The 21992-nt window shown below is 37.3% G+C and overlaps 1 protein-coding gene and 1 long non-coding RNA gene across 52 annotated transcripts in view; one reads left to right on the top strand and one right to left on the bottom strand.

The window, feature by feature from the left end:
* CAPRIN2 (caprin family member 2) overlaps nucleotides 1-15557 on the top strand; it is a 45700-nt gene extending 30143 nt beyond the window's left edge. For 5 of the 50 annotated variants that reach the window (XM_037990211.2, XM_037990176.2, XM_037990212.2 and 2 more), the window contains 9 exons: nucleotides 668-749; nucleotides 1803-1858; nucleotides 4194-4298; nucleotides 5873-6019; nucleotides 8425-8593; nucleotides 9973-10155; nucleotides 11226-11326; nucleotides 13477-13540; nucleotides 14637-15557. In XM_037990211.2, coding sequence (XP_037846139.1) covers nucleotides 668-749; nucleotides 1803-1858; nucleotides 4194-4298; nucleotides 5873-6019; nucleotides 8425-8593; nucleotides 9973-10155; nucleotides 11226-11326; nucleotides 13477-13540; nucleotides 14637-15205 — 1476 coding nt within the window. In that variant the 3' untranslated portion in view covers nucleotides 15206-15557. Of the gene's footprint in view, nucleotides 1-667; nucleotides 750-1802; nucleotides 1859-4193; nucleotides 4299-5872; nucleotides 6020-8424; nucleotides 8594-9969; nucleotides 10156-11225; nucleotides 11327-13320; nucleotides 13365-13476; nucleotides 13541-14592 lie in introns of all 50 variants that reach the window. The other 45 variants (XM_037990209.2, XM_037990175.2, XM_007968074.3 and 42 more) reach the window with 22 other exon arrangements.
* The window catches only part of LOC119621290 (uncharacterized), a 42441-nt gene that overhangs the window by 12541 nt on the left and 7908 nt on the right, over nucleotides 1-21992 (bottom strand). The window contains exon 3 of one of the 2 annotated variants that reach the window (XR_005237833.2): nucleotides 20885-21022. The exons of the other annotated variant lie outside the window; for it this stretch is intronic. This is a non-coding gene — a long non-coding RNA (uncharacterized lncRNA). Of the gene's footprint in view, nucleotides 1-20884; nucleotides 21023-21992 lie in introns of those variants that run through there. 2 annotated transcript variants of the gene reach the window in all.

Genomic DNA, 21992 nt, shown 5'->3' with positions numbered 1-21992 from the left:
TGGGGGTTCTGATTAGACTAGGATTGATGGCTATGTGTAGGACCTTAGTAAGGTCAAGAATTTCTTTTCCAACTTAGTCCTTAGATTTACTGTTGTAGTTTTTTTGTTTTGTTTTGTTTTGTTTTGTTTAAAGACAGGGTCTCACTCTGCTGGCCGAGGTTGGGGTGCAGTGGTGTGACCAAAGCTCACTGCAGCCTCGAACTCCTGGGCTCAAGCGATCCTCTTGTCTCAGCCTCCTGAGCATCTGGGACTACAGGCACATACCACCATGCCTAGCTAATTCTTTAAAAAATTTTTAGTAGCAGCAAGGTCTCGCTTTGTGCCCATGCTGGTCTCAAACTCCTGAGCTCAAGCGATCCTCCTACCTAAGCCTCCCAAAGTGCTGGGGTTGCAGGTGTGAGCCACTGCGCACAGCCTACTCTTGTGGGTTTAGCACTCTACACAGCCTTAAGGTATGGCAGTTACTTTAGATTTTAATTTTAATTCTTAATTTCTTTTTCTATGGAGACTATTTTTGGCATCTTGAGATAATGATTAGCTAGATACCTATAGCTTTAGCTAGATATCTGTAGCTAATAGACTATAGGCAGCATCATGAATAATTTAGTGGTAATAGCTTTTAAATGAGTAATCTCTGTTTCTACTCTATTTAAAATTGTATCTTTAGGAGTCTGTTCTGGACTTTGACAAACCTTCAAGTGCAATTCCATCGTCACAACCGCCTTCAGCTCCTCCAGGTAGCCCCGTAGGTATGTAATCATTCTGAAGACTTGGAGCAGACGTCTTGAGCTAACAGCTGTTTGTTGTTGTTGTTGTCTTTTCAAATGATTTTATTTTAGATGTCCTAATATGTTGGTGTATTAATTTATTCTAACTGTATACATCTGTTACCAGTTATATGTGGGTAAATTACCGTTAGGACATTAGTGTACTTAACTGGCTTGTTTTCACTTTTTGGAGAAAGGCTCTGGATGGGTGAATGGAAATACTCAATAGCTGTTTTTGTAATTTATGTTGTTGTTGGAGTGAATTCTGACCAGAACTTGCTTGACTCCTTTGGACTCTAAATCTAGTGTTGAGGCTTTTAGGTCTTAACTACGGGTGCGATTACCACAGTGAAGTGTAGAACAGTGATTAACACAGTAACTAACAAAGAAGCCTACATTGGAATCTGGCCCGATGCTTCAAAGCTTAGGCTTTTTGCTCCACATTTGTTTTTCTCCAGAGAGGAGTGACATAAAGCTAGTTCAGCTGTAGTGAGCAGTATACGCCAGCTTGAAGATTGATGCAGCAATTCCTGGGTGAAGTAAGAGTAAATAGAGAGTAATTAATAAAAGTGATGGATATTTACAAGAAGAAACAAACTATATAATTGGAAAGTATATTAATATATATAATCAGAAAAAAACTGAACAGATCCGGATAAGATTGACTTTGAAATTTGGGAAACTTAAGTTTATCAGTTAATTACTATGCATGGTAGCTCGGGTCTTATCTTCCAGGTCACTATTATCAGTTATTTTTTTAATGTCTTAGTTCTTTTCTTTTGGAAGTCTTGAAATGCTATTTTTGCCCATTTAACCTTAAAACATCACTCTGTGTCACCGATGGAACTAGTATTTTCTATTCTTCTACAGTTCTCTCTTTTTAAAACTCTAATAGAAAGTGCATAATGAACTTGAAACCTAGTCCTTCCAGCTAATGCCTTTTTTTTGTGAAGTGTAAGCTTTAGTTTCCTCCTAGTTGATACACATAAGCTTTTGTCTTCCCTCAGTAGTTACTGTTTGTTTTACTCCTTGCAGCATCTAAAGAACAAAATCTGTCCAGTCAAAGTGATTTTCTTCAAGAGCCATTACAGGTAACTTTCCAAATTAATCTTTTATTCTTTGTTACTCAAGGAAGAAGCTCTTGCTTTGGAAAGAATAATCAGACTTACTGATTCTAATGTACCTAATGAAATTACTAAAAGTATTCTAAGCATATCTAGTTTAGTAGATTAAATACAACTTGTCCTAAAATGATTCCCTGATGACTATGCTGAAAACATCTAATACAGGTTTGCTGACTTTAGTAAGGAGAGAGCAAACCTGAAGAAATCAGAGGGTACCTTGTCTAAGAATATTATGTTCTCTTGAGCTACTTAAGTCATTTAGTTTATTAACATAGTAAAGTGTCTGAAGAAAGAAATTATTATTTAAAAAAATTTTTTTTGTTGAGACAGAAGTCTTGCTCTGTCACCTAGGCTGGAGTGCAGTGGCATGATCTCAGCTCACTGCTACTTCTGCCTCACGGGTTCAAGCAGTTCTCTGCCTCAGCCTCCCAAGTAGCTAGGATTACAGGCGCCCACCACCACACCTGCCTAATTTTTTTGTATTTTTAGTAGAGACGGGGTTTCACCATCTTGGCCAGGCTGGTCTTGAACTCCTGACCTCGTGATCCACGCACCTCAGCCTCCCAAAGTGCTGGGATTACAGGTGTGAGCTGCTGCACCCAGCCTTAATTTTCAAACTGTATTTATTGAGCAGGGTATATTGAGGTTTTTCCTACTTTCCTCCAATTCACTCACTGCTTTTACTAAAGCAGTTAAATTTTATCTGTTCCAGCTGTTTAGGGTTCTCCATAAGGCTTTCAATTGACAAATAAATTTTTTGAAAAGCACTGGTCTAGTTTAGTAGTTCTCTGGTGGAGGCTGTGGGATGGCTGCATCAGAAGCCCCTGGTCACTTTAATAAGGTATACATTTCTAGATAAGACCTTAGACCTGTTAGAGCAGAATTTTCTAGGGCGTTACCTATATTTTTAAAAACTTCCTGGTTGAATCTTCATACCCATTTTTTGGAACATTAGTTTCAAACATCATGTTTATTTACCAATAACCCACCTCCAACTGGTCCACTTAAAAAGCACTAATTTGGAAGCAGGAACTGCCATCACTTCTAAATAAATACTAATATAAATGTCTTTGTTATTAAATGAACCTTTTAACTGAAATTCAAGCCATTTTAAGATTAACTATCAAGTGGCCTAAGATGCCTTAACTTAGCATCTGTGAATCTTTCCTTAGCAACAGAGTTAGTTATTTCCCCACAACAGCCAGTTCTACTTTTCTTGGGCACTTGTCTCATTACTTTAATGACAGAGCAGAAGAAAGACCTAGTTTTAGAAACACTCTAATCTCATAATGGTTCTAATATTTTGGCCAGATCTAAGTTATGCCTATTTATTTGGGTAATATAAGATGTTCTAAAGGATTTCCAATATTTTTTTCCATAAGATCCTGAAACTTAATCCCCAGTCTCCTTCCTAAAAGCAACATATCATAATGCCTCCTTCAAGAAGGTCACTGAAACATAATTTCTCTGTTTTGTTACCCTTCATTAGTTTCCAGTTCACCTATTTGATTACTTGGGGTCCTCAGAACCACATGGAAGCATTTAGATAAAAGGAGTGGATTCACTGAAACTTTAGACCTTGCTCTTGCCAGATTTTTATGAGTGTCTCTCTGCTATTTTTGAATACTTGTTGTGTGATAGAATTCTTTCCTAGCCACTCTTTTCATTTTCTGTTGGTTACAGTTGTTACAACTTTTGTTCCTAATGTACTTTCTCCCAATTTTTATTTTACATATGCTATCAGCTTTGATTTTTCCCTGGCATTTTTGGTGCCATTATGATTTATGTAGAGCTTATTCTTTCTATTTATACTTTAGCCTGCCTCTTTAGGACACTGATAGCACTTAGCATGAAAGCATAGTTACTATGATCTCTGGCAGAGCTGTGCCTACAATGTTAAATATGCCCAGAGCTCACCTTCCCATGGATGCTATCTACTGCAGGGCCAAGAATCAGTGAAAATGGGATGAGATGTGTAGTTTTGGTGACCAGGCCTGGAAAGGCAGTGGAGCAGGCTGCTTGTGTTTGAATCTCAGCTCTGCCACTTAATTGTAGTATGATCTTGGGCAAATTTCTTAACCTTTCTTTGTCACTGCTTCATTGTCAATAAAATGAGAATAGTACCTACCTCACAAATTATCATTAGGATTAAATATATTAACATGTGTAAAGTGTTCAGTAGAGTGCTTCTTGACACATGTGCCTGTTCGGTAAGAGTAACGTATTAGGAAGGCCAGGGCCCAAGAAATATAGAGTGAACAAAATGTGCCTTTTACAATATTTTGTATTTTCCTGTGTCTAGGCTACTTCTACTCCAGTTACTTGTAGCTCAAATGCTTGCTTGGTTACTACCGATCAGGCTTCTTCTGGATCTGAAACAGAGTTTATGACCTCAGAGACTCCTGAGGTAAAAGACCAATTGTCTTCATTTCTTTTGTGTCTTAAAGAATAGCAGAACCAGTTTATCTTATGAATTACAGGCATGATTAGTTGAATGATGTACCATTTATACTTTATTAATGTATTGCTTTCTATAGATATTGTGATCTTAGAACTTATACAGGTAACTTCATTGTGGCTTTGCCATATAAATAGATTTAATATGGTATTGCCTTACCTAGTGCAATAAATGTCAATTTTTAATCTAAAAAAATGAAAAGTGTAGGTAGCATTAAGTCAAGCTTCTCATATTTACACTGGAGGACTTTTAGGAGAAAAGTTTCTTATTTGTATAACTGAAAGCTCAATAACTTTATATTTTTAATATTAGCACTTACTGAGTTGAAATGAGTTACAATCTTATTTTGGCTAACTTTGTCAAAAATATTTTGGGTCAGGTGCAGTGGCTCATGCCTGCAATCCCAGCGCTTTGGGAGGCCAAGGCAGGTGGATCACTTGAGGTCAGGAGTTCAAGACCAGCCTGGCCAACATGGTGAAGCCCCGTCGCTCCTAAAAATACAAAAATTAGCTGTGCACGGTGGCGCGTGCTTCTAGTCCCAGGTACTCAGAAGGCTGAGGCCGGAGAATTGCTTGAACCTGGGAGGCGGAGTTTGCAGAGATTGTGTGCCACTGCACTTTAGCCTGGGTGACAAAGTGAGACTCTGTCTCAAAAAAAGAAAAAAGGCATTTTAACGGTATTATGTTTGTGCTTTCAATTTCAATTCTAAGTTACAGTTTTTACTAAGTTTGAGTAAATTCTTAAGATGGACATAGTAGGATGAATTTTGAGTGGTAATTTAGCAACTATCAGGTATTTTTTTGTTAACTATTATACAAGAATATGTATTCATTATAGAATATAAGAAAATATAGATAATCCTTAGTTTTTATGGTGCTGACTTGATCTGAATTTAAATTAACTCATTCCTTATTTTAAGAAGAGGAAGAAGTGATTGTTACCAAGTAACTCATAGCTGTCTGCCTCACAGTCTAGTTGAGATTGGTTTTTGGTATTTTTTTAAGCCTTTGGATTTATAATCTGTTATGTCAAGAACTTGTGGCTTCCTTAGGTAAGGATTACTTAAATCGGATCAGAGTTGTTTTCTGTTTTAGGTAGCTGACTTAGAAACCCACTAATAAGTCTTTAGAATAGAGAAAAATTAACACTAAACAACTAACCCAAGTTTTTTCTTAAATCCAATTCTGATGTATACATTTTGAATAATATTAGGTTCTTAACCGGAAATTACCATTTCAGGGTTTGAAAAGAATGAGGTGCATAAAAAAAGTTCAGCCCCTCATCTGTTAGACTGATTATTGGTAAGACTCTTTCACTTAGTCAGCAAGCTGTGCAAAGCAAATACTGGTATGCATCCTCAGCAACTGAGATTTGAAGTTGTAAGCAAAAGCTATTCTTTTGCATTCCTGTGTCCAAATGTCATCCTAAAGAACTTGCTGACTTATGCCAGTTTGGGTTTTAGAGTAAGTTAACTGCTTGTTATATGGCAGGTGATTGGCTGATGCTGCATTTCTCCTCCCCAGGCAGCAATTCCCCCAGGCAAGCAACCGTCTTCACTAGCTTCTCCAAATCCTCCCATGGCAAAGGGCTCTGAACAGGGCCTGCAGTCACCTCCAGCAAGTAGTAGTTCAGTAACCATTAACACAGCACCCTTTCAAGCCATGCAGACAGTGAGTATGAAACATGAATGATGATTACAGTTCATTATTCCTGTTAAAAGCCATTGTTTCTCTTATATAATTATTGGGTACTATGTGAAAAGTTTGCCTTTTGTAAAATTTATTTGAGTTCGTAGAATTGTATTTGGCCAATGGCAACACTGTTGTGGTAGAAGAGTAGGAAATCCGCAGGCTCTAGAATTTTAAATGGGTGTTTTATCAGAACATTATTCCCTCTTTCAGAATTAGTAGCAGGCAAAGTCGAGGACCCATATTAAACAAACACAATGTGTGGGTGAGAAACAGAATTTCTAGCAACAGCTTAATAATACTAACCATTACTAATATCAGTACTAGTGTTATTCCCTAACATCAGTAACCTGAAATACTGGACACATACTTGGGTGTTCTGTCATTGCTAAAACTTTCATTTTATTTTATCCTGATCTCAAGATGGTTTTTGGAGATTTGTTCAGATTTGTGTGGTGTTTTGAATTATGTATTTTTCTACAAATTGTAGTTAAGGCTTTTTTTATTTTTTAAATAATAATATTACAGCTAGTTTGGTATGTTTATTCTCTAAACACAGACTAGTCTAAAACAGTTCTTCGAGGGGAAAAAAGCCTTAGTGAGCCAGTAAGTACCCTTCCTGTTGGTGCTTAGTGTCCCACTCCAAGCACTTTGATGGTGGTAGTGGGGCCAGTGGAGTAGCATGGAAAGCAGGCATCACCCGGGGAGATTGGCTGGTGAGTCCAGACAGTTGAATTCACTCACCTTATCACTTAGAATATCTTATTTCTAGACAGAATAGTTTTCTTGCTTTCACTCTTTTCCTGTCAGTTCATCCTGCACAGGATAGCCACATTGGTTTTACCTTTTCTTTTGTCTAATTAAAAGCAAGCAGTGTTCCATTACAGAATGAAATTTAGTCCTCTGATACTCAGTACCTTTTCAAGTCTGGTATACCTGCCACACTGGTCCCCTGGGCTTGCCTTATATATTCTTGTCACAATACCTTTTGCTCATGCCAATCTGTTTTATCTGCCTGTTTGAATCCTACCCAGTACACATTGGTTCTTACTCATTTATTGATTAAAGAATAGTTACAAAACCAGGCACTGTTCTTAATTACTGAGGTTGTAGCAGTGAAAAAAAAGTAAAATATGCTCAGGAAACTTAACATTTTATTATGGAGGTAGGAGGGCTGGGGAGACAGATACCTGTATATCAGGTGCTGTGTGATGTAAGGAAAAATGGAGCAGAATCAGGGAGCTAGAGAGTCATAGAAGGACAGATCATTGCTTGCCACGTGGTAAAGATTCAGTAAACAGTGAAATATTTCATTCATCTTTAGTTTTTGAAAAAAGACCCCTTTCCCTTATAGCCTTTATTCCCAGGAAGCCTTATTATGATAGCATAGTAGCAGGAAGATTAACTTTTGCTCTTAGGTGTAAATTCTGTCAGGAATCAAGTAGGAGTGTTTTTTTGTTGTGTTTTTTTTACTGTGGTAAAATATGTGTAACAGAATTTACCATTTTAACCTTTTTAAAGTATATAATTCAGTGGTATTATAATAGTATATTCATAATGTGCAATCATCATCACTACTTTTAGAACTTTGTCATTATTCCAAACAGAAACTCAGTATCCATTAAACAATAACTTCTATTTGTAACCCCCTCCACAGCTCTGCTAATCTCTATTCTACTTCGTTTCTATGAATTTACCTATTCTACCTCATATAAGTGGTATCCTACAACATTTTTCCTCTTGTATCTGGCTTACTGCACTTTGCAGAATGTTTTCAGAGTTCCTTCACGTTATAGAGTGTATCAGAATTTCATTTTTATATGGCTGAATAATCCATTTTATGTATGTACTTCATTTCGCTTATTCATTCATCTGTTGGGAAGTTGAGTTGTTTGTACCTTTTGGCTATTCTGAGTAATGCTGCTGTGAACATAGGTGTATAAATACCTGTTTGAGTCCTGCTTTCAATTATTTGGGGTATATACCTAGAGATGGAATTAGTGGATCATACGTTAATTCTATACTTTTTGAGGAGGCAGCATACTGTTTTCCACAGGGTGGCTGCGCCATTTTGCATTCCCACTGGCAATGCATGAGGGTTCCAGTTCCTCTGCATCCTTGCCAACACTTATTTTCTGTCCTTTTGATAATAGCCCTCCTAATGGGTATAAAATTTGTATTGCATTATGGTTTGGATTTACATTTCCCTAATGATGATGAGCATGTTTTCATGTGCTTATTTACCATTTATCTTCTTTGGAGAGATGTCTATTCAAGTCCTTTGCCTGCAAAATAGAAGTTTTTGAATGTACGATTTTTCTGGATACCACCCTTAAGAATTTTCTTTGAAAATTCCCAAATGACTCAGAGTGTCCTTGTCTTTTAAGGTATTTAATGTTAATGCACCTCTGCCTCCACGGAAAGAACAAGAAATAAAAGAATCCTCTTATTCACCTGGCTACAATCAAAGTTTTACCACAGCAAGTACACAAACACCACCCCAGTGCCAACTGCCATCTATACATGTAGAACAAACTGTCCATTCTCAAGAGACTGGTAAGATCTTTGCATATGATATTTGGAAGACTTAGATGGACTGCCAATTGAATGGAAAGCAAGTCTAGCAAGTCTGTAGTGACACTTTAGAAGTATTTTCCTGACTAGTAAGCATTATTTCTTCACATGTTCCTCCAGTGTTGAGAAAAACCTAATGCCCTTTCCTGTGTTGAGTTTACCTATTAATTTTAATTTTTGTAGAGATAGAACTTAGAAGACTGATTTAACCTTGAAGTGGGTTTGTATTTTCAAATCTATTTGCTTTGATTACCACAGACAGTGATTGAGGTAGATGGGCACTATCTGGCTGCTTATATGAAGGTTTTGAAACCATTCTGTTAACCTTTTAACACAGATGGTTATCTGTCCTTTTCTTTTTATCTTATAACAAAAGATTGAAGACTGTGAAGATATGACTTAGTATGCTCATTGTACAGTTTGCTTAGAGATGGGAGGCTATTTTGATCTTTCATGCTGTTCTAAATCATGAATAGGTAACTTTGTACTCATTTCTTAGTTTAAATTTAAGAAGCACTTGTAGATTTTTCATATTGGTATTTCAGATCCCTATTGAGTTTTTTAACTGAAGTCGGAGCAAATGAATTGAGCATTCTGAGTACTTGGCTAATCAAGCGATGAAGAGGTAGTAATATAAATTCTGGGACCTAGGCACAGATGACCCAATTCTCTTCTCCCCTCTACTGTTGAAAGACAGGGCAGGTGACTTATGTAAATGATATTTTTGTCATGTGCCTTCTCAGATACAGTATTAATTAGAATCCATTTTCTTTTACTCCCTCATCTGGAGTATTTAGCCTGCTTTTTAAAAATTGTCATAAAATATACATAACATAAAAATTACCATTTTAATCATTTTTAACTATATAGATATTCTGTGGCATTAAGTACAACCAAATTGTTATGTAATTATTACCACTGTCCACCTCCAGAACTTTTCATCTTCCCCCAACTGAAACTTTGTAATCATTTAATACTAACTCCTCCTCCTCCTCTCCCCCCAGCCCCTGGCAACCACCATTCTACTTTCTGATTCTGAAAATGACTGCTCTAGGTACCTCATATAAGTGGTATACAATATTTGTGCTTTTGAAACTAGCTTATTTTACTTGGCATGTCTTAAGGGTTCATTCGTGTTGTAGCATGGTCAAAATTTTCTTCCTTTTTTAGGCTGAATAATATTCCATTATATATGAATTATGTATTTGAGTCATGTAGATGAACTGTATATATGAATATATATCTCCTATTTGTTTTTAAAGGGAGCAAATTGTATTAATGATTTTGATATATATTGGCTTTTAAATATAAAGATTATTACCATTTAACTCTTGGACTCCAAAACCGTTTTTCTTAAGCAGCAAATTATCATCCTGATGGAACTATTCAAGTAAGCAATGGTAGCCTTGCCTTTTACCCAGCACAGACGAATGTATTTCCCAGACCTACTCAGCCATTTGTCAATAGCCGGGGATCTGTTAGAGGATGTACTCGTGGTGGGAGATTAATAACCAATTCCTATCGGTCCCCTGGTGGTTATAAAGGTATGCCCTGAATAAAATTTAATTATACTGAATTATTTTGTCTGTGTGTTTACTTGACTCAAACCATTTTTACCTAACCTTGCTTTTACCTAACCTTTTGTCATTTATAATGTAGTAGAGAATTTCCTGTTTGTGAATAATAAAGTATTTTTAATATACCTATTCTCCATAACAGAGGAACTAATTTTCTGTATGAAAAGCAGATTGATTTTGTGACTTACTGAAGTGGAAGGTTTCACCGTATTGTTTTACAGAGGATGAATTTTCATATTTGAGTGATGTTTTTCTTTTGTTGACTTAATTCTGCTAAAAGTGTATCATATTTACAAAATGCCCATTATCTAGTTATTTGTTAGATTATGTCACAAAGAATATAGAATTTGAGACTATAATAATGATACTGTCTTAAACTTTTGTTATGGTTCCAAGTATCCTAGTCACTACTTATTATTAACAAAATACTCTAGACAGGCTGGGTGCAGTGGCTCACGCCTGTCATCCCATGACTTTGGGATGCCGAGGTAGGAGGATCATTGAGGCCAGGAGTTTGTGACCAGCCTGGACAACATAGTGAGACCCCGTCTCTACAAAGAATTTTTAAAAATTAGCTGGGCATGGTGATGTGCACTTGTAGTCCCAGCTACTTGGGAGGCTGAACTGGAAAGGATGCTTGAGTCCAAGAGTTTGAGGTTACAGTGAGCTGTGATCTCACTACTATGCTCCAGCCTGAGTAACAGAGCGAGGCACTGCCTATAAAAAAGCAAACAACAAGAAAACAACCCTTGACAGAGGCCCTGAGTAGCTAACTGCCCTACCACCACGCTTTCCCAACCCCAACCTGCATTTTAGCAGTAGTAAATTTATAAACCTGGCTTATTTGAAGACATCATTGTTCTCTAAATGTATGTTTTACTGTGGAAGCAATATTAGTAGAGTTTGCTTAAAGAGGGCATAATTCTAATGGTGGCGTTATACAATCAATTTAACTTTTAAAACAATATAGAATTAGACTGTTTAAAAGTTTAATATGATTTTGTACATAATCTTATGTAAGTGTGTTTATTTATTAGGTTTTGATACTTATAGAGGACTTCCTTCAATTTCCAATGGAAATTATAGCCAGCTGCAGTTCCAAGCTAGAGAGTATTCTGGATCACCTTATTCCCAAAGGGTAAGTAAGAATAGTTGTTATAGTTGAATAATGGTACAATTGTTGATGTTAAGCTGGTGATTGAAGTATATAGCAGAGTCATAATTTGTTTTCTAAAAGTGCACTCTTAGTTTTAAAACTACTTGTAAGTCCTATGGAGAAGAGTTGAGTTGGAAGCTTTTTCCAATTACTCAAGAAAGATAAATGATAACTGCTTGTTATGTGGAACTTAGAAGGTGTTAAGGACATTATTAATCATGTTGTTTGCATTAACTCATTTGCTCTTCCACCTTACAGGAGAAACTGGTTCAGAGGTTAAATAACTTATCTAAGGTCACTCATCAAGGAAATGGTAAACTAAGATTGGAACATGACTTTCTTACTCCAGAGCCCATGATTTTAACTTTACTGCATTGCCTTTGACTTAACTTGCCTAAATAGCAAATGTAGCAAAGCCCTTTTTCGTAAGATTTTTGTTGTTGTTTATTCTTATTTGAAGAACCCAGCATATTTTCTTTACTACATATGATAAAAGACTCATAAGAGTATGTTAGAAATTCCACTTTAACAAACCTTGGGAACTTATAGATGTGAATCTATAATACATCAGCATATTCAGTTTTGAAGTTTTACAAGCCTTTGAGTATGTGTATGGTATCATACTGAGTTCTGTTGGTAATATATAAAATACCTATCATTGGAGTTTACAGTTACATGGGGTAGGATGGATGTCCACACAGAGGCAGTATTGAAAAGGGTGAAGGCCGGGTGTGGTGACTCACGCCTGTAATCCCAGCACTTTGGGAAGCCGAGGTGGGTGGATCACTTGAGGTCAGGAGTTTGAGACCAGCCTGACCAATGGTGAAACCCCCTCTCTACTAAAAATACAAAATTAGCTGGACGTGGTGGCGCACACCTGTAATCCCAGCTACTTGAGAGGCTGAGGCAGGAGAATTGCTTGAACCTGGGAGGTAGAGGTTGTAGTGAGCAGAGATAGCGCCATTGCACTCCACCCTGGGCAAGAAGAGCGAGACTCCATCTCAAAAAAAAAAGAGTGAAAAACACCTTGGACTCTAAATGCCTTGGGTCTGACCCCTCATTTATCACTTCTCTTGCCACGTGACCTTAGATATGTTAGTGAAACTTTTTGAGCTCTAGTTCCTCATCTGTTAGTTTTTCATCTAACACTGAGGGGTAGTGAGGTTTTCTCCATGAGATATTCTGAGAATTAAATGAACTAAAGCACCTAAGTGCTTAGCACTACAGAGCCAGGTGTGTATATCAGTCATACAAATACTAGATGTTATTACGTGATCCTCATGGAATGTATGTGAGGTGAGGATGTTGATTAATATAGACTTAAGTAAAAGAATGGTCTCTTCTTAATACCACTATTACAGTATTTTGTGTGCTCTTTTACATTTCTTCCTGAGGAACAAGAAATTGATAATGCTAGTTGCTATTGCAGAGGGGGGACTGGGAGTATGGAGTAAGAGGCTTTATTATTTTTATTGTATACCTTCTTGTCCTGTTTCAATTTTTTATTGCCTATAATAATTACACCACTAATTATTCTTTTCATGAGTTGTATGAAGTTTGGCTTCTTTCATACTTGAGTTTGTTTGAAGTACTGCCCCTGGAACATTTTTTCTTAATATATTGGATTATATTTCTAGGCACTAAATCTATTTATACAATATACTTTTTTATCAATTTCTTTAAAAAAAATTCCCAAATCCCAACATAGTTGGTATTAGTCTTCCCAGTTTGGTGTATAAATAGAGCAAGGTTGAGAAAAATCTGTGTTCTTGCTTTATGATGTCCTTTTATACTGAGATGAGGGACAGAGGACCATGCCACATGTAAAAATTTATCTCATTACTCAGCATTGTATCTTTTACATAGTATTCTCCAAGTGCTTTATTGTTTTTCGTGTATTAACAGATCTAATTGGTCAGATTAATTAACAGATGAAGCAAGTAATGCCACTGTTGCCCTTGCTTTGTTTTTCTTAGTGTTTGGAAACATCTGAGCCTCTTTGGTTGCTGGGGAAGGCCAGGTAAAGAACTAAAGGGACAATATTACAGATTTGCCAGCCAGTAGTCCTGTGTAATAACCAATTGTAGTCCTGCATTTTTAATGCCAAGATAAATATTATATGTTCACTTTAGGATAATTTCCAGCAGTGTTATAAGCGAGGAGGGACATCTGGTGGTCCACGAGCAAATTCGAGAGGTAAGAGTAATTACTTGAATAGTTTTTTTTTACCCAAAACATGTCTCTAGTTCTTTCTGCATCCTCTACCAAGTTCTTCCCAAAGCGCATTGCTTTTTAGCATTTGTCTTGTTGAGGTTTTCAATTGCTTGAATGTAGTACTAAAGTACTAAGGGAGATATTAGACTACTAGATAGGCTATGGAAACCAATTGCAAATTGAATTAAAAGGGTGAGTGTTTTTTAAAAATCTACTTGACACTAGAGCATATTTAATCTTATATATTCACTATGCTGATTTCAAATATTTTTCATATGATTCAGGATGGTGGTTTTTGTAATAATGGGTACTTCTACTTTAATGTCACTGCATTAATAGATTCAAATAAGCAACAATTAAGACACCGTGACTTGAAACAAAAGCAGCATACTTATAACACTTTTTAAAATGTGAAGGAACTATTGAAAGTTTGTATAAGGGAGAAAAAAAATCATCGAAGAGTAACTTTGCCACAGGAAAGCAATGTTTTCCTTCTGAAAAAATAGCGAGTATTCAGTTTGCCTTTGCCTTAGTCTGAGCAGTGTTTTTGTATGGCACTTAAAACATTAAAAGTGTATGACTTGGAAACAAAAAAAACCCAAGCGTTCATCATGGGACTTAGTTTCATATCAGTCTATCTCTGAATGGCTAGTAGCTAGTAGTTCTAAAAATTGGTTCTTTTATGTAGTCTCCATTTTCTTGAGACCTTCTACATTAGCTGCTTTGTAGAATGATCTCTGAGAAATTAAGAATTATGGGAGGAAGATGAAGTAAAAAGTGTTCAGACCTGAGTTTTAGACTTTGCTAAGTTATCTAGCCTTTTGGGGGCTACATTTTCTTAATCTTTAAAAAGGATCAATTAGACAAGATTATCTTGGACCTTTCTGGCTTTAGAAGAGTATTGTAAAAACCTATTGCCAGAAAAATCTAGAAAGGTATAATCTAGCTATATATTGCTTTTGTTTTGGAATTTACTGTAAAATGTATCTTTGTCTGTTTCAGTAGCCGACTAATGTTAAATATTGTGTTCAAAGCTAACTGCTTCATTATGAGAAACTCACTGTTGCTAATAAAACAGCAGGGTGGAGTGATTCTTCTCAGGTGAGCAGCCCAGAAAGAGACAACGAAACCTTTAACAGTGGTGACTCTGGACAAGGCGACTCCCGTAGCATGACCCCTGTGGATGTGCCAGTGACAAATCCAGCAGCCACCATACTGCCAGTACACGTCTACCCCCTGCCTCAGCAGATGCGAGTTGCCTTCTCAGCAGCCAGAACCTCTAATCTGGCCCCTGGAACTTTAGACCAACCTATCGTGTTTGATCTTCTTCTGAACAACTTAGGAGAAACTTTTGATCTTCAGCTTGGTAGATTTAATTGCCCAGTGAATGGCACTTATGTTTTCATTTTTCACATGCTAAAGCTGGCAGTGAATGTGCCACTGTATGTCAACCTCATGAAGAATGAAGAGGTCTTGGTATCAGCCTATGCCAATGATGGTGCTCCAGACCATGAAACTGCTAGCAATCATGCAATTCTTCAGCTGTTCCAGGGAGACCAGATATGGTTACGTCTGCACAGGGGAGCAATTTATGGAAGTAGCTGGAAATATTCTACGTTTTCAGGCTATCTTCTTTATCAAGATTGAAAGTCAGTACAGTATTGACAGTAAAAAGATGGTGTTCTAATTAGTGGGATTGAAGGAAAAGTAGTCCTTGCCTTCATGACTGGTTGGTTTAGGAAAATGTTTTTGTTCCTAGAGGAAGGAGGAGGTCCTTACTTTTTTGTTTTCCTTCCTAAGGTGAAAAATCAAGCTGAATGACAATTAGCACTAATCTGGCACTTTATAAATTGTGATGTAGCCTCGCTAGTCAAGCTGTGAATGTATATTGTTTGCACTTAATCCTTAACTGTATTAACGTTCAGCTTACTAAACTGACTGCCTCAAGTCCAGGCAAGTTACAATGCCTTGTTGTGCCTCAATAAAAAAGTTACATGCACCTTCAGTGTTCCTGTTTGATTAAACATTTAGTTGAGACGTAAAATATCTGCTTTTTAATATTCATCACTGATAACTCTTGAATGGTTATTTCTTCATGGGCTCCTATTATTTTAAAATAAGACATACATAACAGTTCCTTCCAGGGTTACTTTTCTCTGATATTATACATGCCATTCATCAAAACATTTGATCTGTTTTCCATGGGCCAAATCATGCATTCTTCTTGAAGCTATTCTATTTTGCAGTAGGGCGTGGGTTTCCTTTAGTTAGCTATCTTTTGGTAGCTACTACATGTGTAGTAATATACAGTAGGAGATACACAGGAAATACTACTGGCCCACCATCAATAAGACTTACAGTTTCTAGTGGATTCTCAATTTAATTTGAGCAGGCAAAATGCTAAGACATTAAAAAGCAGAGGCTCTGTGGTCAGGCAATGCTGTGTTTCAGAGTCCTGATTTTGCCACTTAGTAGCTAATCTTAGAGAAGTTATGTTACCTCTAAGATCAATCGATATCTCTCTCTCTCTTAAATACTGTTTCTCAGATGTAAAATGTGAATGGTAGATTACCATCAGGACAGCTGTGAAGTTTAAGAATATATCTAAAAGACTTAACATAATGCCTGGCACATACACATTTAAGAAATGCAGTAAAGTTTAGTGTTCATTCTAGCCATATAATACTTTCTCACACTTAAAGCTTGTATGTCCTCTTCAGTAATAAGTTTTTTATTTCTCAGTTTAAATAATTTGTGGCTGGGCGCGGTGGCTCACACCTGTAATCCCAGCACTTTGGGAGGCTGAGGTGGGCAGATCACCTGAGGTCAGGAGTTCAAGACCAGCCTGGCCAACATGGTGAAACCCTGTCTCTACTAAAAATACAAAAATTAGCCAGGTGTGATGGCGGGCTCCTGTAATCCCAGCTACTCGGGAGGTTGAGGCAGGAGAATGTCTTGAACCTGGGAGAGGGAGGTTGCAGTGAGCCGAGATTATGCCACTGCACTCCAGCCTGGGTGACTGAGCAAGACTCTGTCTCAAAAAAATATATCTATCTATTTTTTTAAAGTGAGCATTTTGGTTGCATTTTCAGGACTATATTAAGGGTTGGAGAAGGGCGTTATTACACATTAACTAAAGCAAGTAATCTGCTGAGGCAGAAAATAATTTGCTTGGTCTGACCCACAGACCCTGGCTGAACAACGGATGAAAAAATGTATGCTGACACAGGTATTTTGCCTGACAGCACGAATAGAGGACTTCACTGCTTGGCACCACTGACAAGAGAGTCCAGCGAGAGTGAAGCCCCGATAAGCTGGCATTGCTTGTATTTATTTAGTACAGATTTAATGACAAAGTCTTTGAGTCAACACACTTTTGGGTAATTAGCATGCCCGCTCCACTCCCCTGCCCACCAAGAGAGCAGTCCTGTGCGTAAATGATTAAAGGCCAGGTTCCAAGGCCTAAGTAAACTAATCTAGACCAATTCCTTTACATCCCCTTGTTATCTAACCTAATTTTTAAAGAGAATTCAGCTGTCTTCAGCCAAATTTTCTTTTGAAGCTTTTGCAAAACCTGGCCTTCCAACAAGGTTTGCTGCTTTCTATAATTTCCTCTTATAATTTCTTCCACCACCCTGTCTGAACTCCTACAATAATTGTTTTGATCCTCCTCTTTGAGGTATTGAGTAATCTCAGGAAAATGGTATAAGAGCATTACGTTTATTACGGTTAATATTTTTGAGCTGGGTTTGGGTTCAGCAGTTACACCCTGAAGCCATGTTTCTCTCTCCATGGTGTTAAATGCTAGTATAGTGTTCTCAAGATACAAGATGTGATTTGATTCAGTACTTCACAGAACTTTTTCAGCTTATGGTAGGAACTTTGTAGGGTAGGGATAATAGTATTCCAGTTAAAAAAAAATTAGCTCATGGCTTTTATGTCCACAACACAACTAAAAAGCATGTAGAAAAGTGGTAATATGATTGAATGATGGAGGGGGAAATGTGATGTTTAAGAACAGCAGGTGATCAAGTTCAGTAGGGCCTTTCTGTAGCGATGATTTTCCTACTGCATTAAGGCCTTCAGCGTAGTCTTTTTCTTATACACACAATGTTTATTTAAAATATTTTGGGCAACTCTTTGTATTTTTTTTAAGGTAAGTGTCCAACATCAAGAGATTCATCACTTAGGGTATCCCCCTATGATAAGAGTCATAGGAGAGTATTTGAAATGTTACTTGGCTAGGTATAAAGATAATGAAGTAGACATATTTTGACTTAATGAATGGACAAGATATTTCATTCTGAAGCAGTGTAACTTTTTGAAGCTAGTTCTGGAAGCTATAACTAAAAGACGTCTTTACAGAAAGATGTGCACATACACAGAATTTACATACATTTGTAAGAGAGTAGGAATCCAGAGATATCTAAAGTCCATTTATGGACCTGGTGGAAAGAACTTCTATTTTGCTGGGAAGATCTTATTGTAGATATGGCTGACATGGAGAGACATTCCATATAATTATTCCATATAATTATCTGAATATACAAATACTTAGTTGTTTTACTAAAAGCAGAGATGAGGGAGGTAAAATAAGTTTCCTGTTTACTCGATTCTCCTCAGAGTTTTTTCTTTAAGTTTTTTAGTCCTTTATTAAGTGATGTCTCCTCCCTACATCCAAAGTTGTAAGCCGCTGACTCTTACTTCCTCTAAAATGATTTGAGTAAATGCAGGCATTTAAAGCAGGATGTTTTTTGAGAGGTTTGCTTGTTTCCTGTACTAGTTATCTGTCAACCATCCCATTTTTGTTTACCTTTCTCAATTCCATAATAGCTTTATTTTTACAATCCTATGACATCACATACTGTGTTTTTATACTCTTAATCTTTCCTGTTTGCACAGTTAAATTCTTTAGCTTTAATGATCAGTGTTCCATTGTGAGCCTTATGATAACTATGATGTTATTTTATGTATTTTAAAGGTGAAACAATTGTTAGCATATACACAGGTATGGTGACTTATCCCTGTAATCACAGCACTTTGGGAATCCGAGGTGGGTGGATCACTTGAGCGCAGGAGTTAGACCAACCTGGGCAACATGGTGAAGCCTGGTCTCTACAAAAAGATACAAGAAATAAGCTGGGTGTGGTGTCGTGCCCCTGTAGTCCCAGCTACTCAGGAGGCTGAAGTGGGAGAATCACCTGAGCCTGGGCATTGAGGCTGCAGTGAGTTGTAATTGTGCCGTTGCACGCCAGCCTGGGCGGCAGAGTGAGACCCTGTCTAACGTTTGTCTGTATCACTTCTCTGCCAAATACTTACAAATAATTTTGATGAAAAATTTAGCTCTCTAGTTGCTCTATTTGCTACTCTATATCAGGGGTGTTCTTACTGACAACTTTTTGATTAGGCCACACAGTAGCTTGGTTCTCATTTTTCAGCTTTTGGGCAAGTGGTGACAGCTTCCAGGTACAGCTCACTTGCTACCAGTGCAAGATACTGAATGCTAGATTATAAAATATTTGTATTCAATATTAATACTAAGAGGACTTAGCCTTACTAATTCTGTTTCTCAAGCATTATTCCTTTATTCATTTTATTTCAAAGACCCCAAACTTTGGTAATGATTAGTCTTTCAAATATTTGGGTTATCTGATTTGTATCTGACTCTGGGACTACAAAGATGAATGACATTCAAATATTCAGACACCTCAGGTATGTCCATTTCACCGAGAGCAAGTCTCTTTAATTATTCATTTAATTTTTATCACACTTTTCCTGCTGTCTGTCTGAAAATGTTACTATTCAAAAACTAGATTTTTGGATCACTTCTTTAACTTTCTTATCTTTTCTCTTGTTTCTGATTTTTATTGGGAGATTTCCTTGACTTTATCATCCTACCTTTTTATGAAGTTTTAAATTTTCATTAACATTCAAAATCTCTAAGTAGACCTGTTACCCGAATGTTCATTACATACAGTTGTCCCTCAGCATCTATGGGGGATTGTTTCCAGGACCCCTACAGATACTAAAATCTGCAAATGCTTAAGTCCCTGATACAAAAGGGAGTAGTGTTTGCCAAAAACCTCCACACATCCTCCTGTATACTTTAGATCATTTCTAGATTATTTATAATATCTAATGCTGTGTAAATGCTATGTAAATAGTTGTTATACTGGATTGTTTAGGGAATCATGACAAGAAAAAATGGTTTGTACATGTTCTGTATAGAAGCAAGCATCCTGTTTCTCCAAGTATTTTCTGTCTGTGGATGTGGGCAACCTGTGGCTATGGAGGGCCAACTGTGTATGTATTCTGTTCTTGTTTCATGATTGTGTTATTTTCTCATTACTCTAAGGATAGGTTTTTAAAAGATTTTTTGCCCTAAGTAGTCCATTTACTACACTTTTTCTATTCCATTCACTTATCTGCATTGTTCTATTTGCTCAGAATCTTCTGATAATTGGCTGACTGTTTAAGAATGGAGTACCAACCCCACACCTATTGGGGGTCATCCTGGAAGGGTGTCCAAGAAAGTTGGAGACCCCAACTCTGGTGTGGGGTGAAAAGCAGGTTAAATTCAGGTTTCAAGACAGCCCAAGCTCAGTACATTTTCCTGTCCACTGCCTCAGTTTACCTACATTCAGAAGATGGTCCAGGAAGAGTTGAGCAGAGTTGGCTCCACAACATTAGGGTGCTAAGAGCGAAACAGTTCCAAGCCTTCATCTTGCTGTATGCCAAAATCATTTATATGTATCTTGAGAGATGGGGACGAGTGGACCGTGGGTGCGTGGTGGAGCTCTGAGGGGCCCTGTCCAGAACCCCATCTTAGCTAACAATTGTTTCACCTTTAAAATACATAAAATAACATAGTTATCATAAGGCTCACAATGGAACACTGATCATTAAAGCTAAATAGGAGGACTTCCTGCCTGCCCATGGCCCCCTCTGGCCCTCACTTGGCATGCACAGGTCACCGTCCATAGCAGTGATGCTTCATTGGTCCCAAGGTCTAGGTGAAGGGGAGAATTGACCATCCTATCCTAACCTCCTGGGGCCTTCATGCTTATGTTCTTGTTGAAGAAACACAAAGCCCTCGAGATTCATGTAACTGTATGATGGAGAGAAAAAAGTACCTAATGTTTTCCCCAAAAGATAGTATATTTTGTACTTTGTAAAGTGTTTATTAAAATGAAGGGGAAAAAACAGGGGGAAAAAAAAAAAAAAAGAATGGGTCACTAAAAAGATGACTGGAAGCTTGAATGTAAAAGGTAAGGCTTACTCATTTGGGGCTTCATGATAGCATTATTTTTTGCCAGGGTAGGGAACACCAATGTAGGGGTATGGAAGAGCATTATAAGTGGGACACAAAACGCAGAGGCCATAAGGATAAATTAAACACAGAATTTATTCCCACAAGACTTTTGATTGGAGGAAAATATCAACGTCAAAAGACAAAATGGCCACCTGCAGTGGGAGGAAATCAATAAATAAAAAAGGGCAATGGATGTGAAGAGGCAGTTAATACATGAAAACATTTTCAGTAAGCATATGTAAGGTTTTAAGGCACACACTTTGGCAAGGATGTGGGGAAATGGGCATTCATGCTTTAGTTTGGAATAAGTATATTTTTAGAGAGTAAATTGGTGATGACTGTGAAGGTAAAACACACACACACACTTTTGAGCCAGAAAACACACACACACACACTTGACCTAGAAATTCCACTGCTAGGAATTTGCGCTACAAAATAGTAGAACAGAATTGATAACATCTCATTTGTCTGAAAAATCTTAAAAGCATGTATCTGATTGCTTGAACTTTTTTCTTTTCTGGTAGGAGGTACAAGAAATTTGAAGGTGATGGCTTTAAGGAAAGGGTTTGGGACTTGTTGCGGGAGGAAGACTTGCTTTTCATTCTGAACTTTACTGTAGAACTTAAAAGGTATATATCACTTTTTTGTTAAAAATTTTAAACTAAGAGATAAAATGGTAGATTGCTATGATACCTACTCTTCCTGTCTTTCTTTGGATAGAGTTTAAGGGTTTTTTAAATTATCAAGTCTGAGATAATACTTTAAAAAAAAAAAAGCCTAAGTATTTAAAAGCCTAAGTATTATCCACATTACACTAATTTTTGCATTTCACTTAATACTTTACAAAGTACTGCCATATATGTAACTTTTTTGTTGTTTTTTGAGATAGGGTCTCACTCTGTCCCCCCAGGCTGGAGTGCAGTAGTGTGATCATGGCTCACTGCAGCCTCGACCTCCTGGGCTCAAGTGATCCTCCTGACCCAGCCTCCTGTGTAGCTAGGATTACAGGTGCACACAACCACACCCAGTTAATTTTTGGGAAATTGTTTTTGTTTTCATTTTTTTTGAGACAGAGTCTTGCTCTGTCACCCAGGCTGGAGTGCAGTGGTGTGATCTTGGCTC

This window comes from Chlorocebus sabaeus, chromosome 11 (assembly GCF_047675955.1).
Source record: "Chlorocebus sabaeus isolate Y175 chromosome 11, mChlSab1.0.hap1, whole genome shotgun sequence".
In the NCBI taxonomy this organism is placed as follows: Eukaryota; Metazoa; Chordata; class Mammalia; order Primates; family Cercopithecidae; genus Chlorocebus; species Chlorocebus sabaeus.
The sequence above is the reverse complement of the archived record's forward strand: the minus strand, read 5'-3'. Positions and strand labels throughout refer to the sequence as shown.